The sequence below is a fragment of the Cebus imitator genome, unplaced genomic scaffold (assembly GCF_001604975.1).
Source record: "Cebus imitator isolate Cc_AM_T3 unplaced genomic scaffold, Cebus_imitator-1.0 Scaffold546, whole genome shotgun sequence".
NCBI classification, from domain to species: Eukaryota; Metazoa; Chordata; class Mammalia; order Primates; family Cebidae; genus Cebus; species Cebus imitator.
In genome coordinates, this window is record NW_016107861.1 from 315,089 (window position 1) to 332,853 (window position 17,765).

The window sequence follows — 17,765 nt, forward strand, 5'->3', positions numbered from 1 at the left end:
AGGAAGAACATAAAGCCAACCAGGGAGATAAGGAGGCGGGGGTGATATTTTAAATCAGCTGGAGCATGTGTATGAAAGAGGTCAAGTGTTTCCCGTAGAGTTACTGTGTACTGGAGGGCGCACAGAGGTGTCGCGAATTGAGCTGCCTGCTCCTTCCAGGTGCAGGGGTCTCACCAGGGTAGGTGAGAACGGGGTGAAAGGGAGGAATCACGTGTGAGTGGCTGGATTAGTTTCTGATGTCCTCTGATTCTCTACAGCGTCTTCAGTCCCGCTCTAACACCCTCAGGCGTACAGGGAGACTGAGCATCAAACTTTTTTGGAAGAAACATCGGTAAATGAAAATGGAATTACGATAAAAATAACAAAAGCAATAAACTCCTGACCTCAGTCACAATCACTTTAGTTAACACGCCAGCCCTAATAACAAACACTAGTCCCAGAGACCGCAACCCCTCGGGCACCGCGGGGCGTGGAGGTCTGGGCGGGCGGCGCATCCTCCCCTGGCGGCTGCCCCCGGGAGCTCCGGGAGCGCCAAGCCCCTTGCAGGGCGCACCTCGTGCTGGCTCCAGCTCTCGCCGCGCGGCCGGCGCGGGGGAAGGGGCGGGGCCCGCCTGGGCTCCTCCCACCCCAGGGCCCCTGGCTCTGGTTAAAGAGCCGCGCGGAGGCGGGCACGGCGCACACTGCTAGTGGCGCGCCAAGGAGCGGCGCTTGGGGAAGCGGCCCACGTGTCTGTCCCGAGTCAAGCCCTGTGTTCCTCCCGCTCCTCACGCTTCCGCGGTCCAGGGCGCCCCCTCGGCCCCCCTGGTGTTCGCCCACCCCGGGCCGCCTCAGTGGGGCCCCACGCAGCTCCCCCCGCTCCGTGGGCCAGTTTGGCCCAGCAACTTTGTCCGGGGAGGGGCGCTTGCGGTGGGGACCGGGCACTGCGCATGCGGAGCTCCAAATTCAAACAGCTGTTTCCAGAGGCTGGAGGGCGGGCGGACTGGGAGCAGCTGGGGCTAGGGGAGGCTTTCTCTAGGAGGCGGCCGCTCGGGAGCCATGGTGGACCGAGGCCCTCTGCTCACCTCGGCTATCATCTTCTACCTGGCCATTGGGGCGGCGATCTTCGAAGTGCTGGAGGAGCCGCACTGGAAGGAGGCCAAGAAAAACTACTACACACAGAAGCTGCATCTGCTCAAGGAGTTCCCGTGCCTGGGTCAGGAGGGCCTGGACAAGATCCTAGAGGTCAGTAGCCGCTTGTACCCCCATAGACCCGAAGCTGGCTTGAGCTTTAGGGGCGCTGAAAGGAAGACCCCTTTACAGCTTTGGGTGACCCTCAGTCCCTGTGGAATGTCCGGGGGTGACGAGAAAGCATGTCCCATCATGGGTCAGGCTTCGAGGATCTGTCGCTTATCCGAGGGACACGGGGGTCCCCCGGGCGCGTAGACTGTTTGGAACCTAGTTTGGCCGGAGATAAATTGGAGTTGATTCCCGGGTGAACTGGGCTCTGCTGTGTGGGTGTGACGGTACCTCCCTCCTTGGAAGGAGGCTGTGGGGCGGATAGAGGCGTTTATCTTTCCCTGGAGACGCTCCCGGAGTCCGGGAGCCGAGCCTGGTGCCATCCCCTCGTGTCTCCACCTCCTCTCTCCGGGGCCAGTGCCGCGCCTGCCAGGCTTTTCTTAAGGGACGTGAACCCGGCAGTCACGGGAGGGTTCCCCCGCCCAAGCCTGAGTAAAATCTTCCCGCCCCCAGCAGGGTTCCGGAGAGGAGCGGGGGGCTCTGTGGGGCCCGCACCCACGGGATGAGGGCTGATGCCTGGAATGCTGGGGAAGCGCTCAGACTTCCGGGAAGGCTTATCTCGCAGAGACATCCTTCAAGGGCTTGGAGTTAAACTTTGTGAAAGTAGCAGGTTGCACCAAAGAATAAAACCGGCGTTGTCCCTTTGCGAGGGGGGCGGAGAATGTGTGCGGAATTGGGGTGGGCGGGGGACTTCCCTCCGTGCTCATTGGGAACCGCTTATCTTCTGGTGCACAGCCGTATGGGTGGCATTTACCTCACTTAGGATAAACGGGCTGCCCATCCTGTCTGGAGCCTTGGGGCCAATTTGAGCACCGAGGCCCTCTACTGCAGTTTCTTGAGGGCTCAGCTTCATCCATCAACCCTTCTTGGCCTGCTCCCCCAGTGGAACGACCAGGACGGGGGTAAAAGTTCTAGATCACAGGTGGGGAGTAGGGGTAGATTGTCCAAGGCGTTACATTGCTCTTAGGGTGAAAGATGCCAGAAAGGAGGTCTGATGAGGAGCAACATTTAGTCTACAGCAGTACCCCAATACTATGAGCCTATCTAGCTGTCACTCATTTTCCCCATGTGAGAAATGGGAATGAGCCAATCTTCCTTATTTCTGCGGAGGACTGTTAGGTTGAAAGCATTTGGAAAGCTTGAAAACCTTGTCCCCATATCAATGGACATTCACACAGGTGAGCATATAGGTGTTTGCTGGCAGCCATGTGTGGGGAGACTTGTCTTTTAAGGAAGCCCGTGGAAGGGGAGGTTTAGTTCAGCAGGCTCAGTGTTGGATTTTAGTGGAGGGTCTCTTGCCCTGTAGCAGTTTTCCCGGGTAGAGGCAGATGGGAGGTGATGTTGAGGAGGATGAGCTTCAGAAGGTGGCTGGTTGATTTACCACCTTACAACAAGATTCCTGGCATAAAGCATCCACACGGCTTCCTTCTGATGGGTGTCTACCCTAGGGAAGGGCTGTTGTGGGGAGGGGGTCTATTTATGATTTCCCTTGAGGAAACAATTCCTCTGGAGAACAAGTTTTTGTTTAGTTTGTTCCAGGGCTTTGTTTAGAGGGGGAAGAGGGCAGGCAGGGTATGATAAAGCCTTGAGCTGCCCTCGAAGTGTTTCCCTCTAAGCTGTTGCTTCACTACTGCAGGGGAAGGAAGGAAAGAATTCAAGGCTAAATGTGGGAAAATAAACTTCAAAACACAAGGAGAAGGGAAAGGAGGGGGGGTCCAGGGGTTAGGCAGCTGGGTACAGCTGGTGGTCGTAGCTTTGGAGGCTAGACGGCTTCCTGAAGGTATTTGAACAAATAAAATGCCTCTTATTTAGTGATCCTATTAAATCTATCAACATTTACCCCCCACCCCACCAAAAAATAATGGGCAGGTGATTTTTAGAAAAAGGATTTGGGCGTCAAGCCAGTCTGCTTTGGAGATGATTATAGATAAGTTCTTGAACAAGGACAGCCCTGTCTGCATCCCCCGCCAAAAAAACTCCCAAACCAACCCCAACTGGGTGAGTCCCCTCCAGTGACAGGAGAAAACCCAAGAAATCAAAATGGACAAGTAGAAGCATTTGCTGGCATCAGTTTCAATCTGCAGAAATCTGCCTTGCTCTGCTTTCTGGTGATTTGGGGTACTGCCTCAGGCCTCAGGATATTGGTTTAAAGAAAAATGAAAACTCAAAAATCTTCTTTCCCATCTGGCTGCTTGGGCATTTTCCACCTCAGGCTCTGTGTTTTAGCTGGTTCTGAATCACCTTTGAATCATGAAGGAGACCCTGGCTAGGAATTCCTGGGGTAGGAGCAGGGGTGGGGCAAGGATTGCTGAGAGAGAAGGGGTCCAGTCTGGGTTGTGGTCTCTCTTACCCTGGAGGTTGTGTGTGCTCTTTCAAATGTGTGAGAAAGGGAGTTAAATCAGCTTTCTTTAGAAATACTCCCCAAATTGTCAGGTACTTCCTCCCCTCCGCTGTGGCTGAAGGGATGTGCAGGCTGACTTTCAAGTGCTCAGCGACCCGCCAGCCTGGGACCACGTGATCTCTCCTCTTTCCTGCCTTCAGAACCATCTTGAACCCTTGCTCTCAAACAAGATCTTTTCGTGACTCATTCTCCCAACCTCCTCCTAAATTGCAGAGACTCTCACAAGGGAAATTAACATTTATGGCACACCTACTCTGTGTTGGGCATGGTGGGTCCTATTATCCTTATTTTATGAGAGAGGGCACAGGCTGGTTTTGCCATCTGGCTTGACCATTTACCCATCAAGCCATGTAACTCAACATTGCCTTCCTTTCCTCATCTGCAAAGTGAATGTTTGGTGAGGCTCCAATAAAGTAGAAACATTAGGCAAGATGTCTATAAAAAGTCAACAGGTCTCCTGACCTTAGTATTTATTGAGGAAGGCAGCTTTACCTACCTGCCTTATTTCAGGTACTCTTTACAGTGTATATTCAAGTAAGCAAGTTGAAGCCCAGAGAAGTTAGAATGGCCACAGGGACACCACAGGAGGCACAGCCTGTGGGGTGGGATGGGGAGGGGGAACCAGACAGTCTGCCCCAGGAGCCTGGGCCTATGAAGATTGTCGCTCTGTAACTGAGCTTAGGAAATTGGTTCAGCTGGACCCTGATGTGCTGGGAAATTCTATTTTTTCTATTTCCTCTAGCACAGGTAATGGCATACAGGCGTCTCCTGTGTTGTTGCCTGCCTGACCCAGCACCTCTGTTACTGAAATAATGTGTCAGTCTACCCCTCTGTCCTTCTCATTTTGGAAGCCCCCAACCTCCGCCCCACCAAAAACAGAGGGGTTGGGGTTGAAGGGATGGAATGACAGCCTTTCTTAACCTTCTGCCTTTGGTGGGCAGTGATCAGAAGCAAGAAGGATTTGAGAGCCCACCATGCACCAGACACTTTGAATAAGCACTTTGATTCTTGAAGACCACCCCATGAATGAGGAAAAGGTGATGTAACTTGTCTGGGATCACATAGAACAGAGTTGGTTTCAAATCTAAGTTTCATGCTTTAAAGTACATGGAAATTAGCAAGCATTTATTAGCATCCACCATGTGCCAGACCCTGGGCAAGACTCTTGGAATACAAAGAATTGGGCCAGGCTTGGAGCTGCTGGAGAAAAGGATGCATAAAGCCACTGGGAACAAGACAGTGGGTGTGGGCTATCACGGAGGATTTCAGGAGGGTCTCTTAAGGAGGGGCTGGTCCAGCCTGAGGGGTCAGGGAAGGCTCTCAGGAGATGACCTCAAGCCAGAGTGAGGTCTTGGATTAGAAAGAGCAGCTGGGAACTAGGGAGGTCAAAGCTGCAGTGAGCCTGGATTTTGCCACTGCACTCCAGCCTGGGCGACAGAGCAAGACCTTGTCTCAAAAAAGAAAAGAAAAGGCCGGGCATGGTGGCTCACACCTGTAATCTCAGCACTTTGGGAGGCTGAGGTTGGCGGATCACCTGAAGTCAGGAGTTCAAGACCAGCCTGGCCAACATGGTGAAACCCTTTTTAAAAAAATAAAGAAAAGAAAAAAAAAAAACCTGAGAAAGGAAAGGAGAAGAGAGTCCTAACAGAAGACAGACACTTGCCCTTTCTCCTTGCCTGGGGAATGCAGTCTGCAGGCTTCTTGCTGCTGCTCTAGAGAGTCCCTTGTCTCCTGGGTGTAGGGTATGGTCACCCCAGTTCCTGCCCTCTGTCTGACATCCCAGACCAAAGTCCAGGTTTTGCTAGACTGCTCACGTAGCTGACCTGTTTCCGGAAGCTTCTTGGATCTCACTGGCCTCCTTCCTTCCTAAGCTCCAAAGTGCTTTCTTGTGTTCTGAGGCTTTCCGTGTGTACCGCCTTTCATTTTCTGGACCCTTTGGACTGATCTATACACACTCCAGTCCTAAGTCGTAAGGCTAGTTCCAGTGTTGTGGTTCTGACACTCTTAACACCTATCCTGCTCCCCAGATTTGAAACATAAAACCACGGAATATATGACAAAATTACATCTGACCGAAATGCCTAGAATGGGGTACGTTGAATTTTTTGGAAAGCTAAGGGTTAATATGAACACCTCTTTGTCTTGGGCCTTGTTGGAAGTTGCAAAATGCACTGGTCCACTTAACCGCGTTTGTTAAGTAAAGGGAGCACAACAGCTCTTTCGGTTATGGAGGATCTTGGAGGCCTCCAAATCCTTGGGTCCAAGCTTGAGTTCTTACTGGCTAGGACTGCAGAAGTGGAAAGTGGATAGGCTGGTTTTTTGAGAGGAAATTGAAGAGGTCCCTCTTAATGGCTTGCTTCTTATTTATATTCCACTCAAAAGTTGAAGACAGCCCAAAAAAAAAAAAAAAAAAAAAAAAAAAAAAAAAAAAAAAAAAAAAAAAAAAAAAAAAAAAAAAAAAAAAGGAAAAGAAAAAAAGCCTGAGTCTGCCTTAGTTAACTGCTCTGGTTAGTTTTTTAACAGTGAAAGTGAATTATTATTAAATTGCTTTGAAAGTTTTACTAGAATCCTTAGGATGATTACAGATGGCATAGTATTAGAGAATCATTGAGGGTGGAAATTAGCAAGTGTTGAAAGTTTCCAGTGGGGGTGGGGATGCAAGGGAGGTGATGATTGTTGCTTTTAAATTTTTTTCCTGGGGTTTTGCCCTATTTATAGTCTGGCGTTTGAAAGAAACACAATCCCCCGGTCTTGGATGCTGTGCTTGGCTGGCCCTGACCTCAGGCCAAAGGCTTTCATCTTGAACTTGGCTGTTTGCTGGCAGATTGGGCTCAGCCTCTGAACTGTGTGTGTGGCTGGTAGAGGTGGGAGGAGGGAGAGAAGAGTAAGGCTTTGGGGAGCAGAGGAGCCAGGCCCCTGAATGGAACCTCCAAGGCAGTCTCTGTACAAATTGGGATGCTATATTTGCATTGTGCTGCAAGAACCAGTAGCCAGAACTGGGGTGGTGCAGAGAAGTGAGGCAGGTGACCATAGGAAAGCACATGAAATAGGTTTGCCCCCTTCTAATATTCCTTTTAGGGAGTGGAGAAGATGGAAGTGAATCTCTTTGAGATTTCATTGAGTCCCCAGTCCCCTTGCCTGTTCCGTTCTTCCCAAGGGTGGCTGTACGCGGAGAGAGGATGTGCTGCCCTCAGCAGGGATCCTTCTCCAGCTGCCACTGCAGGGCCTTAGTGGTGTTGCTGAAGCAATCACCATCCAAGCAGTATGTCTGATGGTTGGGGGAGTGGCCTCTGAAGGCACACAATAGTTTGCTTAGAATAATGTGTTGTACATAGTCAATGCTCACTGTTAGCTGCCATTTCTGCTACACCTAGATATTCCTGTGTTGCAATGGAGCAGTCCCTGCACAGGTGTGGTGTGCATCTAATTGGTATTGCAAAGAATCAGAAAGATCTTCCCAGAGCAGAGAGAATGTCAACTGAATTTTTTTAATGCAAAAAAACACAGAAACATATAATTTGCCATTTTAGCCACTTTTAAGAGCCCAGCTCAGTCATGTTAAGTATATTTACAGTTATGAAACAGAGCTCCAGAACTTTTTCATTTTGCAAAACTGAAATTATATCCCATTCAACAACAATTCTCCTCCCTCTCTACCCAGCCCCTGGCAACCACCATTCTACTTTCTGTTTCTGTGAACTTAACTACTTTAGATGTCTCATAAGTGGAGTCATACAGTATTTCTTTTGGTGTATACAGTGGTACAACCACTGTGGAAAACAGTATGCAGTTTCCTCAATGAAAAATAGAACTACCGAGTAATGCAGTGATCCTATGTCTGGGTGTACGTCAACCAAACTTATAAAGAACTAGAAAAAGGATGGGGATGGCAGCTGTCTCTTGCCCATAGTCCTTGGGGAGGCATTTGCAGGATAGACCCACCAGGCTGTGCCCACAGGCCAGGGAGGTGAGGGTCACATGGCTAAGCTCTTTGGGGTTGCCAAGGAATTTGAACTCCATCAAATTTTTGCAGTTTTCAAGTAGGGCAGTGAACAACATTTCAGAAAGTTTCCTTTTCCTCCATAGCCATTTACAACATAAAAGAAGTGGAACATTCAACTCTAAATTAACATTTCTGTGGGCCAATTCCTTCACTCCGTGGGTGTTCTGATAAGGACACCCCTCCTTCGTTTCTCTCCTGCTGATGGGATGTAGCGTGGGTTTTTCCAGAAAGTCCACAGAGCCTGCAGCTCCCAGAAGAACCCACTGCCCTTCACACTTTAGTTCTCTTCCTACTATAAGCCCTTTGGAAGGTCCAGGTATGGGTCCCTGGCCCAGTCAAAGACATCCCCTCTCCTGTTTGGTGACCTTCCCAGATTGCATCTTAGCTGTCCCTTTATGTAGAAGTGGGGGTGGTGTGCTCCAGCGTTAGCTCTGTTCAGCTGCCTAAGGCCTCTAGTCTTCTGGTGAGCAGTTACCCCAATCTCTGGACCTCAGAGACCTGGATACAGTGGAGCTGGAAGAACAGAAGGGACCCTCCCCACTGGTTATCCTTTCTGGGCATGATGAAGCCTCAGGTATTGGAGAGTTTTTAACCCTGTGGAGCTCAGCGTAGCTGAGGAGACATAATTGGGCTGCAGTGGTGAAATGAGAGGAATTACAGTCCAAAGTGCTCAGTGGTGGGTTGTAGGTAGAAGAGGCTGGAGGGATGGGCAAAGGTTGAAGGGGCTGGGAGGGCTCATTTCCTGTTTCCTGATGCCTATAGCAAAACCCCTTGGCCTGTGGAAGATCTGGCTCCAAACAAAACACAGCCCCTGCCCTCAGGGGGCCCCTAACATGGAGAAAGAATAAGGAGCTGTTACCAGATTGATGTTGGTAAGTGCACCTGGCAGGTGTGCACCAGGGAGAGAGATGAATTTTTCCTCCTGCACTTAGAAGAAGGCAGGCTTAGAGGATGAGGGGCATGGGTAGTGTAGCCCTGTGGGCATTCTGTTGAGTGCCTACCAGGTGCCAGGCATTGGGCTGGGATGTTACCTCTGTCTCCTTGAACCAGTTCTATGGGCTAGGTATTGCTATTTCCATTAGACAGGAAACCAGAGGCCAGGTGACTTGCCTAGGTCTACACTGCTAGGTAGAGGACTGAGATTCAACTCCCCCTTGCTGACTTGGAGCTTTCAGCCTTATCCATAAGTGGAGGTAGAGTTAGGGGCTGTGAGTGATAGGCTTGGGCAACCAGTAGTTACTAGGCACTTACATGGCCACAGAATGTGGGAGCCCTTGATGTACATCATCTCTTTGAATCATGGCAGCCACCCTCTGCAGTAGATGCCGTGATCAGCACAACCTCACAGAAGAAGCAACAGAATGGACCATAGAGGTTGAATAACTTGTCTGAAGCTGTGTGACTAGGAAGTGGAAGGACAGGGTTTTGAACCCAGAGCTCACACTCTGAACTATTCTCTTCTATGTGAGGCTACACTGAAGGTGGGAAAATCAGGGAGCAAAGCATAGAGGTGAGAAAGTGCAGGGCATATGTGGTATCCTCCGAGTCTTACTTAGTGTGCATGGGGCTGAAAGTTCAGGATACTGAGCTGTGTGACCTCACTGAGCAAGCCATCTCATCTGTGAAATGGGATAATAGTACAGTATCTCCCTCATGCCCATAGAATCTATGTTAACATGTTAGCGTGTTTGGCACATGTAACAGGTGACCGGCTATGGGTTAGCTGCTGTTCCTGTACCCAGTTCCTCTGTGTACTCTGTCCCTGACACTTCCCTGCAGGACCCACCATGCAGTGAGCTCCTAATCTGGGGGATGGGGACAAGGGAAGATGATAAAACCCATCAAGTTTCTTCTAGTGGAGTCAGTCAGCCACTGTTTCCTATTTCCAGCAAATCAACCACCAAAAAGAGTTAGTGGTCAACACCTGAAAATATGGGTGATTTCCTTCTTTCTCTCTTCTAGCAGGGCTCTGCTCAGTCATGGCTTGTCCCAGGACTTGGTTAAAACTTTTCTGGAGAATTCCTGGGTCCAGATGGTCTCATGGGTATTCTCCCTGGATGATGGTTACCCAGGGCCTGGGATCAGAGCTGGGCCCTCACTCAGGGCAGTCACCACCCGCCTCCCCTCTCATCTTTGATTGGCTTTGAAATATGCATTCTTTTTCCTCTCTTCCATCTAAATATTTGGGTTTCCTGCTGAACTATTTAGGCAGGGCTGTGTACTTCTGGCTGTTGTCACCTCCGTGCCCCACTGTAATCTGGCTGCAGCTGTTTGGCTGGGCCCCTCCTGTGAAGCGGGATGCTTGCTCCTGAGTCTGCGAGGAAAGCTGAGCAGGGCAGCTGGTGGCAGGATGTGCTTTGCTTAATGGTGTAGGCTGGAGACTGGCCCTGAGGGCTGGCAGGAGCCTTCTTGGCCACATTGGGTGGGGAGGACACAGCAGAGCCTCCTTCCATTTGTCTGTGTGCTTCTGGGCTTGGGGCTGGGGATGAGGGACCCTAATCTGAACTGCTGTGTAGGAAAAAAACTGATTTTAACCTGGGTTCTACTTTTACCTGCAAACTGGTTTATGCTGTGTGTCCCTGGCCAGATTTTCCCTCTCTGGACTTGTCCATTCATTCAAAAGGGCTTGGAGTGCTAGTTAGGTCCAGCTGGACCATTTGCAACCTTCGCGGGCAGTGACCATGTCTTCCCAGCCTTGGGCCTGTGTTGCCAGGCCTAGCTCTGAGATGCTCAGTGAGTGTGTGTGTTTCAGTCTTGCTCAGTTTGTTGTGTCTGTCTGTCCCGCAGTGTGCTAAGCTCAGGGGATGCCAAAAGCTGTGTGGCCCTTTTGGTTGGAAGTCTAGTCAGTGCAGCCAAGCCTCTTGCAAGGTCACAGCAGAGTGAATTAAGCCAGGTGCCCCAGGCCCAGACTCGGATCCTTGGTCTCACAGGCTCTGAGTCATAGAAGTTGTAGGGGTGCCATTGTTTTATTTTTATTTATTTATTTGAAACAGTCTTACTCTGGTTGCCCGGGCTGGAGTTGAATGGCGCAATCTCAGCTCACTGCAACCTCTGCCTCCTGGATTTAAGCAATTCTTCTGCCTCAGCCTCTTGAATAGCTGGGACTACAGATGTGCACCACCACACCTGGCTAATTTTTGTATTTTTAGTAGAGACAGTGTTTCACCATGTGGGCCAGGTGACATTTCTAAAATTACTGTCACATCCCCATTCATGCCAGTTGCAGTGACACCTGGTTAAGGACAGGTGTTCAAGTCACACCTGGGACTTAATAGCATTTCTCTGCCTTTACAAATTGTGAGACTTTGAGCACATTGCATCATCTGAAAATGGAACTAATTATCCCCACCTCGCAAGAGTAGTGAAGACAGCATGAGAAAATGCCTGTAAAGCTCGCTCAGTGCAGCTTCCAGTTCCAGGCAGCCTTTAAGACCAGCCTATTGTTAACTTCTCCCCTTTGATGGAGGGCCTTTACAGAATAAACAGCACTCCCTACCTGAGTCTGTTTATCTACAGGAGCCCCTTCTTCTGCTTCCCCTACTCCCATCCCATGTTCCATCAACTTTTCCCAAATTCCTGTCCCCTGTGAAATAAGGCCCAGGCAGCACAGATCAGCAAGAGCACATTAAGCAGGTCTGCCCTTGGTGCTGGAGGGGAGCCATGGTTTTTGCTTTCAAGGAACTTGAGATAGAGCAAACCGTGCAGTTTCTCATTCAGCAGATATTTTACTAAGCACATACTGTGTGCCCAGACCTGTTCAAGGACTGCTGCGAGAGAATAAGCCCTGGTCCCTGCCTCTCTGGAAACCAAGAAGGCAAGAGGACAGGCTGGGGCAGAAAAAAAAAAAAACACCCTCCTGCAGAGGCAGCCCTTCCTTGTGGAGACTTCTTTAATTTTCAGAGGCTTCTGAGAAGTGGAGTGGGCTGGGAGGCCCACACTGTTTGCAGAGGAGAAGGACAGCTCTCTAGCTGGGGGCACCTTTGGCATGACTGAAGCCTGCATTGGACTTTTTCCATTTTTTGGCCCACTCCAGGGGGAAGGAGCAGAAGTGTTTTCAGGGTGTTGCCAGCAGCACCAGATACACCAGCCAGTCCTCTAAGATGCTTGCAGCTACATAGACTGTGCTTGTGTGCACCCCCCACCTGCCCTTACCATCCTGAGTCTGGAAGGTCTGGTAGCCAAATGGATCCCATCCCGTTGGGTAGATGGGGACACCAAGGCCTGGTGAGGATTAGCTGGGGGCAGAACAGTCTCTAAAACCAAGTTCAGATTACGTTAACAGCTCAGCCTATGCAGATCCAGGCAACAGGCCTTTCTTTTCTGGGCCGTTCTCACCTTATTTCTAATCCCTTTTAAAATGGCCTTTAAGTCAAAAGCTCTTGGTGGTATTTTGGAGTGCAACCCACTTACTTATACTAAACTGGTCTACCTGATTTCCTAACCTGCCCCAACACACCCCTTCCTTTGACCTTTAGCACCAGCTTCCCCTCCCACTAGTTTTCCAGATAAGAGGCAAAAGTTGAAATTGTGTTGAACCCCAGGCTCCAAAAGGAGGATGTTTTTCTGGGCCAGCCAGGGCCTCAGGCAGAAAGGATCTGATGCCTCCCTGCTCCCCAGAGAGTCGCTTCAGCCCTGGACTTTGCTCCTCCTGCGTCTGCACCCAAGGAGCTGTTGGCTGGTTTCTCCAGCCTGTCTTGGAGGTTGGCAGGGGGTGGCTCATGCTCTGGGCACCTCTTGTGGCAGCAAATCATAAAATGTGAGGCTGGAGGGAGCTTAGTGTTTATTTAACTGGCCTCCAGCCTCCTGAGTCAAGGCCCAGACCTTGGGAGGTTATGTAACTTGCCCAAGGTTATTCTGCTCATGGAGGGGGGTGGGGGAAGTACAATAAAGGAGCAATTAGAGCTAAGTGGGGCAATTAGGGAAGCCTTCTTGGAAGCAGTGCCCCAAAGAGGTTAGTCAAAGGGTGATTATCACATCTCCTAGTAGGTCTCCCAACAGATCACTGCCGCCACCCCCCCCCCCCCCCGGATCCTATCAGTGAGATTATGACCTCAAAACTCAGAAAATCCTCCAGGATCTCCCCCTCTGTCCTTGGACTAAGCCAAAGCCCTGGCTGTGACTCTTATGATTTGGACTTTGCTGCTTGTGTGATCTTGCCTCTTTCTGGACCCCTCCTGTTGATCCCAATCAGCCGCACTACAGACAGGAAACCCCAGGGGCCAGCTCCTAGGCGTAGGAGAGGCATTCTACACCTCTGCACACTAATGGCGGGTTTCAACTTTTCCGAAGAACTGGACTTTCTTTTCTTTCTTTCTTTCTTTTTTTTTTTTTTGAGATGGAGTCTCACTCTGTTGCCCAGACTGGAGTGCAGTAGTGCCATCTCGGCTTGCTGCAACCTCTGCCACCCAGGTTTAAGCGATTCTCCTGCCTCAGCCTCCTGAATAACTGGGATTGCAGGCATCTGCCACCATGCCTGGCTAATTTTTGTAGTTTTAGTAGAGATGGGGTTTCACCGTCTTGGCCAGGCTGGTCTTGAACTCCTGACCACCTGCCTCGGCCTCCCAAAGTGCTGGCATTGCAGGCATGAGCCACCACTCCTGGCCAGAACTGGAAGTTCTTTCTTATCCACTGATAACGGAAAGGACTTCGGGAGGTGTTATCAAGGAGAGTCACACCAGCCCCGCATGTCAGCCCTAATGGGAGCTGCGTGTCGACTTCCCCACAACGAGTGACAGGCACTGTGGGGAACCTGATTTTGCAAGGCGACAGAGGCAGAGGGCAAGTAACAGCTAGTTAGTGGCTTGAACCCAGACCCTCTGAGTCCAGAGCCAGAGCTCTGCAGTCACCTCTCACATAGAGGCTGTCATGTCCTAAATTGCTGCCAGTCTTATGAATCTTGCTAGGGTACAAGCTACTCCTTGAGACTGGGTTTTCCACACACACCCCATCACTCCCAGCACCTAGGAAGTGCCTTGTGCATGTGTTAGCTGGCCCATTTGCCGCCCAGCATTGCACTGTTCAGTCTTCTGGGTTCTGACACCAAAGTACTGCTGTTTCCTGACCACATTGACCATATATAGTTTTTTTTTTTTGAGAAAGAGTCTCACTCTGTTGTGCAGGCTGTGGTGCAGTGGTATGGGCGCAGTGGTATGATTTCAGCTCCCTACAACCTCCGCCTCTCAGGTTCTAGCAATTCTCCAGTCTCAGCCTCTTAAGTAGCTGGGATTACAGGCGTGTACTGCCACGCCTGGCAGTTTTTTTGTATTTTTAGTAGAGAAGGGGTTTCACCATATTGGCCAGGCCGGTCTCCAACTCCTGACCTCAGGTGATCCACCCACCACGGCCTCTCAACCTGCTGGGATTACAGGCATGAGCCACCGAGCCCAGCCCCATATATAGTTTTGTTTGCCATTTTGGCTATGTAAGTGGGTGCCACAGCTCAGAGGTGGGGCTGTTAACTCAATCCCCAGTCTCTCCCCCCACACCTATCCTGACAGCCCTAAAAGGCGCCTGCCTTTTGTTTACTGCTTCTAACCCCTGCTGCTTGGCAGGCTTGTGGTCAGGGGACCCTGAGACTAAAACCGCCGAGAAAGAATCAGGTTGGGGAGATCTCATTGCCTCTAAGCTGTGTTTCTGTCTGACCTCCCCGTCAGCTAAACCCATGCTGGTGTCACTTCCACCCACTTGGCTTCCCTAGGGTTAACCTCTAGCTGGACTCTGGTCTGCACGTTGGGAATAGCTTTAGTCTTGCCCTCATGGTTCGGAACAGGTTATTCTGTGACATGCCAAGGGCGGGGCCCTTTATGGATGTTTATTTTGGCTTGGGTACCCTTTGTGTCTAATGCAAGGTTCCTGCTCCTCTTATGCCCCTGTGCAGGATGGAGGTAGGCACCTATTCGCAGACTCTCTGGAGGAGAAAGACATCCATCCCATACCTTCCCTATCACTCCTGTTCAAATAAAATTCTCACCTCCCGGGCAGTGGAATGCATCCTGACACTGTTAGCTTTGGAAGGGTGCCCTTCTCTTCTCAGCATCCCTGCCCCCTTTGGAGCAGTGAGTGGAAGGGCTGCCTCTGGCCAAGGGGATAAGTGCTGAGTGGGCGAAGCGGGGTGAGCCGAGGCTATAGTGTCTTGTCAGCACCCCCCGGGCTAGCAGGAAAAGGGAGGGTGTCCTGATTAACAGCCTTTCAACACCCACCTCCCCCATCTCCCAGACTCTAGCCTCAGCCCTGCAGTCCACCAAATGCCTGGCCCAGAGAGCTGGATTCACCCACAGCTGAGGGACTAGAAGACAGCTGAGTCCTGGCGCGGCTCTGCCAACTTGCTGTGGGGCTAGGCCAGGTCATTGCACCTTTCTGAGCTAAGCACTTGTTCAATAAGGTCAATTCAACACTTAATGAGTGCCAGTTGTATGTCCAGTGCTGGATTAAGTGTTGTGGGAATGAAGTACTGGACATCGTTTCTGCCTTTGAGGTTGATGGGACCATACTATGGTGGGAGGGTGTCACCATGCAATGCCTTTTATGGATTGAGTGGGGTGGGGCATATTGTGAGGGCCTGTGTGCTTCAAGGTAGAAAAGTTCCTGTCGGCTTGGGCTATCAACTTGGGCTATTGAGGTGGCTCCCAACCCTGACTTGGGGATGACCCTGGCTTGGGGGTGACCTGGCTTGGGGGGTGACCCTAGCCTGGGGGTTGACTCCTTTCTAGCTCCATCACTCTCTAGGCTCCCCTGCCCCGTGTCAGAGGACATTGCTCAGAGACTGTTGCCTGGTCTGCAGCCTTCTCTGCCCTCCCTCCCCACAGGCCCTCGGCTTGTACCCCATTGGATCCAAAACCTAGCACCAAGCATGAAGGTAATTATTAACGAATGCCCTGAATTGTGAAGCTATATTTCTCTCTCTCCTTTGGCCTCTCCCAGCAGCCCCCAAGCCCAGAGGCAGCACCAACAGAGCCCTCCTCTGCCCTTCAGCCGGGCCCACCTCCTGGGAAACAATCTGGAAAACTGTCACTAGCCCCTGCAGTGGGCATTCTGCCCGGCCAGATTCAACCCCCAGCCATTAGGCGTGCCAGTACTGACCACACCCCTCTGCCCCTCATCCATGCAGTGCCCTCCTAGCTGGGGACACTCCACTCTGTTTGGACAGGTCGATAGGTTGCCTGGTGAAAGCGTGTGTCAGCATTGCCCTGGGAGTGTGTAATCTGGACCCAGGGCAGGCTCCCACGGTCGAGGCAGGGTACTTTGGGTCCTGTTCTGGAAGATTCCTGTTGCCACCAACCACACTGGAAATTCAGAGTTCACAGAACTCAGTTTTGGCACAGCCTCCCTTTTTGGAATGCCCCGAGACTGAGAGCTGCTCCATGTGGTCAAACCCTTCATCTCCACCCACCTTGTATTCGGATCATTGTGTACACATCTTAAAATTTCCCCTAGACTCTAAGCCTCCTGAAGCCAGCTGCCCACCTGTGTCCACACACTCTTACACGCCTCTTCCGCTGCTCTGCACACAATTTAATCAGTGCTTATTGAATTGGTGGACTCTGGCCTGTGGCATGGGAGACCCTTAGACAGGCTGGAACAGGGACCTGCTGCTTCCATTTGGTGTTTCTCAAAGTGGGCCCGAGGCATGAACCAGACTTCAAGTTATACAAAAACAAGATGAGGGGGGTGAGGAAAACAGGGAGATGCAAGTTAAAGTGTGTGGTTCTCTCTGTTAGCATTGACTCATAGAAACTCAATTTAAAAACAGAAGCCAGGCAGGGCCCAGCTGGGGAGACAGGATTATTGATGCCCTTTCTTTCTCTGCCTCTCACATTTTCTGTGATGTGGTTGTATTGCTTTTATAACAAAGAACTCAATTTTTTAAGGGACAAAATATATGCATGTGCTATTAGCCACTTCCACACTGGTTATTTTTAATGTGCGAGGTATACGAACGTCTGGTTTTAGCAGAATGTACTCTGAAAACCAGTATCACTTCTGTAATCACTAACAGTGTATAGTTGACCCTTCATATCTGTGGGCTCCAAAGGACAGACTGTGGGACTTCAGTTGCAGATTTGGGTATCCACAGGGGGTTCTGGAACCAATCCCCCTTCAAGGATACCAACCTGGATTGGTTTCCAGGGACTGTATTGAACACCTGACTGGGAGATGCTCTGGTCCTAGTCCATTCATGTCTTTCGAGCCTAGCTCATTCTTAACTTTCAGATCTTTAAATTCAGCTAGCAGACTGCTGGCTTCCTGGGCAGCAGTGCTATGGAATGCTTTGAGGAGACAGGTCTTGGACAAGAGAAACTAGGTGAGCCCTTGGTCTGTAGACGAAGCTGGAGATTGCATACCAGGACAGAGAGTCACCAAGAAGAGAGCGTGGCAGGGCCAGGGACACCCATTCGGCTGTTGCCAGCGATGATCTGTGTCCCACACAAAGGTGGTGGTGGTGTGGTCCACGAGGGGAGTCCTGCAGAGGCCCATGGACAAGTGCAGCCTCGGATCCAGTGTGCTCTCAACTCTACCCAGTCCCCTGGGGGCCCAAGAAGCCTTACCTTGTCCTTCAGGTGAATGGAAAACATGTGCATAGACAAGACCGGAAACAGCACAGGACTGTGTGTAATCCAAAGTCAGGCATGTGCTAGGGACAGTGGCCCATGGCATGGGTCATCCTGAGGGTCAGGGGAGGCAGGCTCTGCCTAGGGAGGTTGCAGGTAGGATGTGCTTGATATAGTCTTGGTCCTCGGGTGGTAGTCACTGCCCACATGCTGCTATACAGTTTTACCTTTTTGACTTGATATTACTAATCATTATGCCTGCTTATTTATTTACTTTTTTGAGACAGAATCTCTGTCTCCTGGGCTGGAGTGCAGTGGTGCCATCTCGGCTTACTGCAACCTCCGCTTCCTGGGTGCAAGCCATTCTTCTGCCTCAAGCGTCCCAAGTAGCTAAGATTGCAGGCATGCACCACCACACGTGGCTAATTTTTGTATGTTTTTAGGGACGGAGTTTCACCATGTTGGCCAGGCTGGTCTTGAACTCCTGACCTCAAGTGATCTGCCTACCTCGGCTTCCCAAAATGCTGGGATTACAGGC

General features: G+C 50.8%; 1 protein-coding gene across 1 annotated transcript in view; it reads left to right on the plus strand.

Moving 5' to 3' along the window:
• The first annotated feature begins 638 nt into the window (after nt 1-638).
• The window catches only part of KCNK5 (potassium two pore domain channel subfamily K member 5), a 39,856-nt gene continuing 22,729 nt past the window's right edge, over nt 639-17,765 (plus strand). The window contains exon 1 of the mRNA XM_017515283.2: nt 639-1,221. Coding sequence (XP_017370772.1) covers nt 1,036-1,221 — 186 coding nt within the window. The 5' untranslated portion in view covers nt 639-1,035. The remainder of the gene's footprint in view (nt 1,222-17,765) is intronic.